Here is a 12173-nt window from a genome sequence, read left to right as displayed (position 1 = left end):
TTCATAGTTAATTTATGAATTAATTAAACTACATTTTGTGCAAAACTTAACATCACTGAAATCAACAAGTTCACATATTATTGTTTTTTTTTTTTTGTTTATTTGCATTACCTTTTTACTTGTTAAAATTAATGGGTGAATAAGCAAAAATTATCTAATTTTAGGTGATACAACTGGATAAATTTATAGATAAAATTATCATTAGAAAAATTAAACTTCAACAACATCAAAATGAAGATTTATTGATTGATTGGATTAAATTGACAAATTAAAAGATATCATTGACTTGTTCCTCTTTGAAATTTGTAGCATTGTATTATTAATGCAATCTTTATTAATCACTCTCATAAATATAAATCCATTTTGATGACTATGAATACAAAATTCAGACTGCATCCTTCGCATAGATCTCATCTCCTCTTTTAAGTATTAAATTCACAAATGAAAGCTACCGTGTTTAGAAGATCAATCAGAGCCCGTTTACCTGTATGTTCTTCTTCCTAGATTCAAAACCCAAGTTCATGTAGCTGCATTATTCCTTTCGTATGCCCGTTTTCATGGTTCTTCTAGATCCCCATTTCCTCTTTCAAACCCAATATGTTTTTCTTCTGATCAACACTGCGTAATTCATTCTTCCCCGCCGTCTTCTGTTTCTGGTTTCGTCACATTTGGAAGATAACTGACGAGGGGTTGTTTAGAAATGAGAATTTTATCAAGGGTTTTCGTTTTTTTGATTGTCTGCATCGTCCCTTGGAGGGTTCTCGCGATTGAGAATTTCCGGCAAGCGTAAGTCGTTTCAATTCTTTTGGGTTTGGTTTGTTGTTTTGAATCTTGTTGGTTGTTGATTTGAATTGGTTTTTGGAGCTTCAGTTTGGATTGTGGTTTGTTATTCTTAACATTTGAGTTGGGTAGAAGTTTTTGTTTATTTTCATGTGTTGTGTTGTTGACTTCTTGTTACGTAGTGCGCACAGTTGTTTAGTGCTATAGAGGTATATCATAGTATTGCTTTGGGTGGGAACATTTCTCTGTTTAAGTTTTGTTTAGAAGGTATATGAGCGGGAAATAAGAATTAACTAGATGATTCATAATTAGAAGATGCTGTATCTTGAACATGAATTCAAGGAAAATCGTATCAATTAAGAAGTAAATTCATAGAAAGCGAGATTAAAGTTGGTGCAACAGAAACTTAGATTGAAGGTTCCATTCAACCAAGATTGGGTGGTGGATGGGAACTGGAGGATTGAGACAAAATTTGGAATTGTGGGGAGATGTTTTAACTCTTAGGTAGATGGGTAGTTCAGGGTTCAGAGAAGAGCTTGTTAGGAAGCATTAGGATGGAAAAGATAAGACCTATTTGGTTTATCTCCAATTTTCTGATGATGTAATGCTATTTCAATGCTTAGCAGGTCCCTGTATGCCTACTTAACTTTGTTGTCAGGTTCAAGTATTTTCATAGTTGGGTATGGGAAATTTTTTGCTTGATTTTGAGTGTTTGTTTGTTTAATTTTGTGTGATTTATTTGTTGGTTCATCAATCATGAGCATTTTCCTAACTTAGTTTTTGAGGAGATATTAATTTCACTGTAGAGTTTAGAGTTAGTTTCATGACAATATCCTGCAAGATTTTATTTTAGTAAAGAATGATATATTCTAAAATTTTTATATTACGACCTTAATTGTTAATAATAAATTGGAAACATTAAATTTATCAAATAATTGTTTTGGTTAAAAACAATAATTTAATCTTGTTATATTTTCTTCAAGGAATTAGTAATGAACTGCTAATTAATTAAAGTGAGAGAACATTTTAGACTTTCAACAAGGTTCGACTTATGAGACAAATGCCCCTCTCATCTTGAACTAAGCTCTATGCTTAACTTACAATAATTTATTCCGTACATGTAAGCTAATGTTTTTTGCATGTGTTTTTGTATTTTATTACGAACACATGGATATATCTCATGCAAGATTTGATTGGTTGGCCATAATCTTCAAACCTTTAGCATCTGTCTTTTGATTTTATTTCTTTGGTAAGAGAAGGACTAAAGCTCGTTTTAATCACTTGCAGATTTCCCATTGTGGAACCTGATCCTGGCCATACAAAACTTCGTCTTTCTAGAGAAGGTTTAGAGGCTATTGAAAAAATAACAAATCCAATTGCAGCTGTTGCGGTTAGACTGCGATGCTCTTCTGTGACATTTAGTACTTCTGGAATTTCCACATCTTAAATGAATGGATATTATTAAAAGATGGAAGAAGAAAACACAAGATTTTACGTAGAAAACCCTAGTTCAGGGAGAAAAAACCACGATAGAAAGACACTTTTTATTATTCTCAATTTACACACATACAAGAGATGATAGAGATGTAAATAGGCTCTAGGAAGCCCTAATACAGAAAAGGAAAAAATTAGGACAAAGTAAAAGGACTAAAATGCCCTTGGGGCTAAACACATAATAACCCCTTATTTTCAGCACTCCCCCTCAAGTTGGGGCATAGATGTCAATTAAATCCAACTTGCTAATACAAGAATCAATACTTTGCCTGAGTAATCCTTTGGTGAGAATATGAGCAACTTGTTGACTAGAAGGGATGTAAGGAATACAAATACTGCCACTGTCCAATTTTTCTTTGATAAAATGTCTATCGATCTCCACTTGTTTTGTTCTATCATGCTGCACAGGATTATTGGCTATGCTTATAGCCACTTTGTTATCACAATAGAGCTTCATAGGTAGATCACTGTCTTGGTGGAGATCAGACAAAACTTTCTTCAACCAGATTTCTTCATAGATTCCCAGACTCAGCACTACTTCTAGCAACAACACCTTGCTTCTTACTTCTCCAAGTAACAAGATCACCCCACACAAACGTACAGTATCCAGAGGTAGATTTTCTGTCTATAACAGATCCTGCCCAATCAGAGTGGGTGTAAGTCTCAATGCATTTCCTGTCAGTTTTCCTGAACATAAGACCTTTACCTAGAGTTTTTTTCAAGTATCTCAGAATCTGATTCACAGCTTCCATATGGCCCTCGCAGGGTGCCTGCAGAAACTGACTAACCACACTAACAATGTAGGATACTTCTGGTCTAGTGTGAGATAAGTAAATCAATTTTCCCACTAGACGTCGGTATCTTTCTTTATCAACAAAATCTCCCAGATTAGCATTGAATTCCACAGGGGTGTTGACAGGCCTACATCCAGTCATACCTGTTTCTTTCAACAAGTCAAGGGTGTATTTCCGTTGAGAGACAAAAATCCCTTCTCTTGATCTCGCTACCTCCATTCCAAGGAAATACCTTAGACTTCTAAGGTCCTTAATCTCAAATTCGTCAGCCTTTTTTTTTTAAGTCTGATAATCTCAGGAGCATTATCTCCTGACAAAACAATATCATCTACATACATAATTAAAACAACAATTTTCCTTGATTATGACCTTTTTGTGAACAAGTGTGATCAGAGTGCCCTTGAGTAAAACCTTGGGACTTAATAAAGGTAGTAACCCTGTCAAACCAAGCTCTCGGACACTGTTTCAAACCATAAAGAGACTTCCTGAATTTACAAACCTGATGGTTAAATTGAGCTTCAAAACTAGGAGGACTCATAAAAACCTCTTCTTCTAATTCACCATTCAGAAAAGCATTTTTTACATCAAGTTGATGGAGAGGTCAGTTTTTGTTAACTGCCACAGAAAGTAGGACACGAACTATATTTAGCTTCGCTACAGGAGTGAAAGTTTCTGAGTAGTCTATTCCATAGGTCTGTGTAAACCCTCTAGTTACCAATTTAGCATTGTACCTGTCAAGGGTTCCATTAGACTTATACTTTATAGTGAACACCCATTTGCACCCAACAGTTTTATGTCCATTAGGAAGAACCCCACGATCCCACATATTATTTTTTTCAAGAGCTCTCATTTCTTCCATGACCATAGCCTTCCATTCGGGAAGTTCCATGGCCATATGTATGTTGCTTGGTATTGTTACTGTATCCAGGTTAGTAGGGAATGCCCTGAACTCAAAAGATAAATTACTATAAGATAGAAAGCTATGCATGGGATACTCAGTACATGACCTGGTGCCCTTTCTCAAAGCAATGGACATATCAAGAGATGCATCATAACTCCCTATTTTACTTGACTTCTCATCAGAAAGAGGACAGTGGTCACACTTGGTTACCTGAGGCAAAGCCTCACCCTCCCGGGTTTCTCTTAATGACTCATCATTGCTTACAACTCTGTCATTCTCTGAAACTATCATATCAGTTTTGTCACTCTCAGCCATATCACACATATCACCCTCAACACATACATCAGTGTTATTAGGAATAGGAGTACCTTGAGCCAGTGTTGGTTCCGATTCATGGACCGGAGTCGGTGGAGCAATAGGTGACATTATTTTCTTTCTGAGATTCTTCTTGTAGTACGTTATTCATGAGACTTGTTTAGTAGGTAGGACAGTATCATCCGTACCCAACATGGGTTCGGGAAGAAGAGCAGTAGGAACCAAAGATGTGGACCAGTTAATCTCTTCACTAGTATTCTCCCCCTGAAGATGACTAATAGGGAAGAAAGGTTTATCCTCAAGAAACGTTACATCCATAGAAACAAAGTATTTTCGTGAAGATGGATGGAAACACTCATAACCTTGCTGGTGAAGAGGATACCCAATAAAGACACATTTATGAGCATGAAGGGTAAATTTAGTGCGATTAGGACCATGACTATGGACAAAGGCAGTGCATCCAAACACCCAAAGAGGAACATCGGGAATAAGACGCGTTGTTGGGTATGACTTTTTAAAGCATTCAAGAGGAGTTTGGAATTGGAGAATACGGGAAGGCATCCAATTGATTAGATGGGCTGCAGTCAAAACAGCGTCTCCCTATAAGTAAGAAGAGAGAGAAGTAGATAGCATGAGAGACTGTGCAACCTCTATAAGGTGACGATTTTTCCATTTAGTCACCCCATTCTGTTGAGGGGTATAAGTACGAGAGCTTTGATGGACAATTCCTTTAAAAGTCAGAAACTCATGAAGGGAGTTGTTAAAGAACTCACGACTATTATCACTACGAAGGATGACAATTTTAGTGTTAAACTGAGTCTCCACTGTAGTATAAAATTGTTGGAATATCAATGGTACTTCCAATTTATCAGTGAGAAGAAACACTCATGTAAGACGAGTGTGATCATCAATAAATGTCACAAACCAACGTTTCTTGCAAGAAGTAGTGATGTTTGAGGGACCTCAAACATCACTATGGATAAGAGTAAATGGCTGGGAAGGTTTGTAGGGTTGAGATGGAAAGGCGACCCAGTACAGTTTTGCATGAATACACACATCAGAAGACAAAGAGGAGATATCAATATTATAAAATAAATGGGGAAATAAATACTTCATATGTTGAAAATTTGGGTGACCAAGATGAAAGTGCCATAACATATAATCTTTTTCAGAAGTTGAAAAACAAGAAGATGCCAAACTAGTCTTATAATTATTCCTAGAGGAAGCATCATCATAAAGGAAATAGAGTCCCCTATCGTACCGGGCAGTGCCAATCGTCGTCCCCCAGCTCAAGTCCTGAAAGAAAACATTATCAGGTGAGAAAGCAACTTGACAATTCAGATCTCTAGTTATCTTATTAATAGATAGTAAATTGTAAGATATTTTAGGAACATGTAACAGATTCTGTAAAGTTAAACCCTTAAAAGGAGAAAGATGACCTTTTCCCGCAATAGGAGCAAAAGACCCATCTGCAATCTGAATTTTCTCATCACCAGCGCTTGGAAAATATGAGAGAAAAAGATCACGAGCCAGTTAAATGATCCGTAGCTCCTATCTAGTATCCACGGTTTCTTACCATTAATACTGAGGAGACTTAAGGACTGAGAAGTACTTGATTGGACAATAGCACCAACCCCAACAACATTCTAGTCATTCTGGTTATTCACCTGAGATTGTGACTGTGAAGCACTACTCGTAGAATCATTCACAAGTGCTCGGCCAGGGTCTGACTTGTCGTTTGGAGGACGACATCTGCCATTCGGAGGAACAATGATTGTTGATGATGATTGCTGAACCAATGGTTGATTTTCATCAACCACGGTTAGGGTTTCGTCACCACGCTCTGATACCATATTAAAAAATGGAAGAAGAAAACACAAGATTTTACATAGAAAACCCTAGTTCAGGGAGAAAAAACCACTATAGAAAGACACTTTTTATTATTCTCAACTTACACACATACAAGAGATGACAGAGATATAAACAGACTCTAGAAAGCCCTAATACGGAAAAAGAAAAAATTAGGGCAAAGTAAAAGGATTAAAATGTCCTTGGGACTAAACACATAATAGCCGCTTATTTTGAACAGATATCTTTGAATTGATTCTTGAACCATAATTTTGCTTTGTATTTTTCTGTAATGGAGAAATTTTCCAGTCTTTTCTGAGGAATGAGTCGATGATGCAGGGACCATCTTTATGCATATTTTTCTGGTTTCATGTGCATGTTTTGTAGTTTAAAAATTATGGCTTCATGGACCATGACCAGTTATACTCAATTTACTTGTAATATGGTCCTTCCTGCAATAAATATTGACAGCTACACCTGCATTTTGGAAATTTCTACAGTTTAAAGAACGCAGTGGATATGATTTGCACGATCAAGAATGAAGAAGAATCTAATCTTAAGTTGCATTTCATGACTATCGCACGCTATAATGCATGTTTAAGAGTCAAAATAGCTGTTATGTTTCTTTTTTTTTTCTTTGGTTAAATTATAAGCTTTGTTCCCAAACTTTTAGTGTGTCGATTTAGTCCATGTTATTTAAAAAGATTCTAATAGGTCCCTACACTTTAAAGGATATGTTTATTTAGTCCCTACACTTTAGAAGATTCTAATAGGCTATTAAACTTTTAATTTTGTGTCTAATTGGTTTTTACATTAACCTCGATAGTTTAATGCTTATGCTACCTAATGCCTGAACCTGCCCAAGATCAGTTCACCACATTATCCTAAAGTAATATAGTCTGCTTGCTAAGTGAATGTTAAACTTACATAGTCAATGATAGGGTACGAAGTTCAAAGTTGAGAGACTTCTTAGAAATTAAATAAAGTATAAAGGCCAAAAAATACCACTTTAAAAATTCAGGCTCTTTGAAGTGCAGTCATATATAGTCAACTTTGAGAGCATAAGAACCAAAGCTTTTTTGTCCTGTATATATCATCGATCAGATAGATTGAGCCATTACCTGATTCTTGGTATTGGACATTGAATTCCTCTTTGTCCTTCTCTGTTAAATCCCTCCTAGATGATTTGATTGGAGTGGCTGAGCTTCTTGTTATAGATCTTTATTCTGTCATTTGGAAAGATTTCTATCCAGAGAAGATTAAAATTTTCTTCTGGGAGCTTAGTCTTAGTTGGTTTCTGACATGCTCTAACCATATTTTTTATATTTTGGCATCTCTTCTGGCGGATCATCCTTTTGGTGTTACTGAAAGATTGATTTGGTAGGCTCTTACGCATGCTCTCTTTTGGACTCTTTGGTGCGAGCGCAATGGCCATATTTTCAAGGATTCTTTCTCCTCCTTTGAGATAGATTTTTGGATGTGGTCTTGTGTACTGCTTTTTATTGGTGCAAGGATAAGCACCCATTTAATCTTTTTAGCTTATCTTATTTAGTCTCCAATTTGAAATGCTTCTCGTAATTGCCAATTGGCTTTTGGGGTTCTCCTTTATCATTAATCAATAAAATGTTTTTATCTAAAAAAAAATAAATAAATAAATAAGAAAACACAAGAACTAAAGTTGTAACTTAACATTTTTCCTTTTTTCTCTTTTGTTGCTCTATGGTAACTCTTCTGCTTATTTGTTATCGACCTAATGAACTTTATAGGTTTAAGTTTTGTTTGATAATATATATAGTCTGATTATCTTTTCTTTTCTTTCATATGATCAGGTCATTGGGCCATACCGATCTGGGAAGTCTTTCTTGCTTAACCAACTTCTATCTCTTTCTTGCTATGAAGGTGTGTTAACTCCCATGAATTTGTACCATTTATCTTGTTTAAAAAATTAACAATCCTGTATATATCTATATATCATTATTGTATTAATCAAATATTTTGTGTTTCAGGGTTTGGTGTAGGACACCTGCGTGACACCAAAACAAAAGGTAAATGCAGTTGCAATGATGTGGTGATTGTGGATGTGTTATATTTACTTGTTGGGTATTTATGCAGTTTGTCAAGTTGTTTTGCACAGGGATCTGGGTGTGGGGTACTCCTTTGGAGTTGATGATTGATGGAGTCAAAACTTCTGTTTTTTACCTTGATACAGAGGGATTTGAAAGTGTTGGAAAGTCAAATGTATATGATGATCGGTAATTTAAATTTGTGAGTCGGTTTTATATGGTAGTTCTTGTTGTTTATCCCTTTAACAATCTTCCATTTTTATGCGTGTGCAGGATCTTTGCTTTGGCAACTGTTCTGAGTTCTGTGCTTATCTACAACCTACCTGAGACCGTGAGTCATCACGGCTTTATATTTTCATCATGTCAATTGCTGCTTTTTCTTGACACCTTCTGATTTTCATAGCTAAAAAGAATTCATAGTTTTAAGTTTTATATTATAATACAAGAATTTGACAATAGCTATGAGTTCCAAGATTTAATTATAGTTCAAGTTTTATGATTATTTTAGTGAGGGTGGGAGTTTCCATGGAGGTAAAATTTAGAGACACGAAAGTTAGGTGGAAAATCCATATACGGGGAAATACCATGGGCCAAGATATAATCTATTAGAATAATCCAATCAGTTAGAATTTTCACATTCGCACGATCTATGTAGTTGTACTTATATTATTCATACTCGCCTCCAGTGACTAGCTTCACAAAACCATTTGAGCTACTCCTGCTATTATTCACAAACAACTTAACCTTCCTAAGATTTTGGTCTTGATTCTTCTCTGAAACTAAGCCTACTTATTAGGAAGGTTAAGAAGAATGCCAGATAGTCTATTGTAGATCTTGGTTAAAAAATATTTTGATCCTTGAACTTTCATATGAAAGTAACAATTTATTTGTTGAACTTTAGTTGGTAACTAATCCTTGTACTTTTCGATTTGTAAAAATTTAGTCCCTGAATTTTAAGTAGCAATTTTCTTCATGTACTACAATTTGTAACAATTTAGTTCCTATCATGAAAAATATTATTATGATTTATTGTATTTTTTTTTTATTATGATTTATTGTATTTTCTTACATGTGTAGATTAATAAATTGATCCAGAATCAAATTTATTTATAAACTATAAAGACTAAGGGGGCGTTTGGGGTAAGGAGTTGGTTATTATAATCCTAGATTATTATAGTCGGATTATAATAGTTTGTGTTTGGAGTGTAGATTCTTTTAGTTTTGGTTAAAATAGTATGTGTTTGAGGTGTAAACTATTTTAGTTTGAGAAGGAAATAGTAAATATCGTAGGAAATAATAAAAAAATGATGAATGTAAAATAGTAAAAAATGTAACAAATGGGGATTTTGAAATAGTGTTGACTATAGCTAATTGGGGACTACAAAATAATATTTACTGTAGCAAGAGGTGGTTATTATAGTCTTAGATAGTCCTTGTCCCAAACGTCCTCTAAGTCATTACATAATAAAAATTGACACTTAATTTCGATGAGAATTTCCATGTTGGGGACTAAATTGCTACAAATCTCAAAGTATGGGGATTAAATTGTTGCTCGTTAAAGTTCTACAAGATTTTATATTGTTACAAATTTGAAAGTATAGGGAGTCTCGTTACTAGTTAAAGTATAGGATCTAAATTGTTACTTTCATGAAAGTTAGGGATAAAAATTATTGTAGATCTTTTGGATGCGTTGCTTCTATTTTCTATGCAAAAGTTAGATTTTTGCAGCTTTCATTTTTGTGCTCACTTATATGGTTCGGGTATGAATGTTTTAGTCGGGTCTTTTGGTAGATGAATATTTTCCCTTTAGCCTTGAGATATTTGCTACACCTTGGACTCATGGTACAACTCAATGAATATCTAGATTCTAAAACATGAATTAGTTTCCTTGTCAATTCAATTTGCAATTCTTGGATATTGAGATTCATGGGCATGAAAGATAGCAACAATAATTAGACAAAGTTTTGTGCTAAAAATAGCATTAAAATGAGCATATATACGATGTCATTATTTTTGTCCCATTCAAAAGTTGTTCCGACTGCTAATTGTTTAGAAATTGAAGTAATATTGAACATGTTGCGATTGAAATACTTCACTACTCTCCTTAGTTAAATATACTTTAGACCACGTTACTGCTCATAGTTATGAGTTTGTCATTTTTTTTGTTTTTATATCTAGCCAGTCATAAACAAACTTAGGTTGACTTGGCTTTTCATCAAGTTGGCATAAATGTAGGCTCGTATACACTATGTATCTACTTGATGTTAATGATTGTGAACTTTGGCTTTAGTTCATATGATACTATTAGCCAGTTTCCAACTGAGCCAATGTTTTTATGTCATACCATTTGCGCCATTAATGTTTTTGTCTTGTCTTCTATAGATCCGTGAAGCTGATATTTCTCGATTGTCATTTGCTGTTGAGCTTGCGGAAGAATTTTATGGGAGGTTTGCATTTTCTAAATTTATTTAAATTTTAATCAAGTATTTTTTAGTTAAATTACTAATTTAGTTCCTGAACTTTGAAAGTTGTGTATATCGATTTTCATTATGATGCATCCTGAATTGTTTACATGGTCACTTAAATGCTGACCTGATTTATTGTTTGAACTAATGAGTGATGATGGAGCATGATGTGGCATAAAGGAATAGGTCAGTTGAATAAAGTAAGAGCAATCAGAAACTAATTCATTCGAAATGTGTTCTGCCTTCTTGGCTCTCATCCCATCAAATATTGTGGCTTGCCCACCCCTGTTTTATTCAATTAATCTATTTCTATGTCCACTTCGTGCTGTAGCGTCAAATCATCACTTGTTAGTCCAACTAACGTGCTATGTCAATATTTAAGTTTATATTGAAGACTAAGATTTGAGACTAAATCGAAAACTCAGAATGTGATTAAAACTGTTTAGAGTTCAAGGGCTTAAAGACACAACCATCAAAATTTAGATGCTAAATTTGTAATTTAATAGTTTTTCATTTTGATTGTTTACATTTCTTATGTTGAAATCTGACTGTTTCATGTTTTATTCTGCACGCTGCTCGTGGGCATGTAGAGTGAAGGTAATAAAGTTTTAGCCCAGTTATAGTTACTTTCTTCTTCCTCCATCGCATCTTATAATGGAGATTTGTTACTGTATAATCTGTAGGGACAAGATGTTGCCTTCGAGCCTGCTAAGCTGCTATGGCTTATTCAGCGTGATTTTCTACGTAGGTTCAAATATGTCTTCCTATTTTCCTTTATTTTTGCACATAGTTTTCAAGTTATCTGATGATTCTGCATTATCCCTTTTTTTTTAATACATATATACAAATTGATCATGTCAGCATGTCATTTACCATTCGTTAGTAGAAGTGAAGTGTGCTTATTAGAACCACGTTGGTATATCCATATTACTTATCTGAGAAGCTCGAGGTGCTTGGTACTGAAGTATACTTGACATTCTTGACTACCCAATCTAGATGGCGTCTCATTCCTGCTTAAGAAGGTGGTCTTTGAGATCCCAACGTCATAGGCATCATTTTTCTCTTAATTGTCCTTGTAAGCCAACTAGTAGTGATTTCTTTGTTTAATTTATTAGTTGTTTTGAATCAATACATTTTCTTAATAAGAAAAATTCACTTTCACCAAGAAAAATGAAAGAAGAAAATCTACCAGACTATTAAAAATATAAGCCGAAGCAGAAAACTTACAAGAGGGAGCTCCAGTTGTTACAATTAAAAAGCAGCAATATGATCTTAAAACCATAGCAACTGATTCAATAATATTATTGAAATTGACCGTTTACTTTGGGAAACTATCAGGTTTAATGTCTTTTAGTGGGCCACGGTTACACAACCTTTTTGTTGTAAGCTAGTTTTTTGGTTGAATTGGAGTCCTTTTCTGTAGTTGGGTTTCAGATTCTTTTTTTTGGTGGACAATTTTTTAGTTGTTATATGCACTTGCATAGTCTTTTTTTTTGTTTTGTTTTTTTTTTTT

The 12173-nt window shown here is 34.5% G+C and overlaps 1 protein-coding gene across 2 annotated transcripts in view; it reads left to right on the top strand.

Annotated features, from left to right (window-relative positions):
* Window positions 1-354: 354 nt before the first annotated feature.
* LOC120085948 (guanylate-binding protein 5) overlaps window positions 355-12173 on the top strand; it is a 16732-nt gene continuing 4913 nt past the window's right edge. Inside the window, exons 1-9 of one of the 2 annotated variants that reach the window (XM_039042279.1) lie at window positions 355-786; window positions 2068-2170; window positions 7962-8031; window positions 8139-8177; window positions 8267-8384; window positions 8469-8526; window positions 10578-10642; window positions 11251-11257; window positions 11344-11404. In XM_039042279.1, coding sequence (XP_038898207.1) covers window positions 701-786; window positions 2068-2170; window positions 7962-8031; window positions 8139-8177; window positions 8267-8384; window positions 8469-8526; window positions 10578-10642; window positions 11251-11257; window positions 11344-11404 — 607 coding nt within the window. In that variant the 5' untranslated portion in view covers window positions 355-700. Of the gene's footprint in view, window positions 787-2067; window positions 2171-7961; window positions 8032-8138; window positions 8178-8266; window positions 8385-8468; window positions 8527-10577; window positions 10643-11250; window positions 11258-11343; window positions 11405-12173 lie in introns of those variants that run through there. The other variant, XM_039042280.1, reaches the window with a different exon arrangement.

This window comes from Benincasa hispida, chromosome 9, assembly GCF_009727055.1.
Source record: "Benincasa hispida cultivar B227 chromosome 9, ASM972705v1, whole genome shotgun sequence".
NCBI lineage: Eukaryota > Viridiplantae > Streptophyta > Magnoliopsida > Cucurbitales > Cucurbitaceae > Benincasa > Benincasa hispida.
Note: the sequence above shows the minus strand (reverse complement) of the source record. Positions and strands in the feature narration are given on the sequence as shown.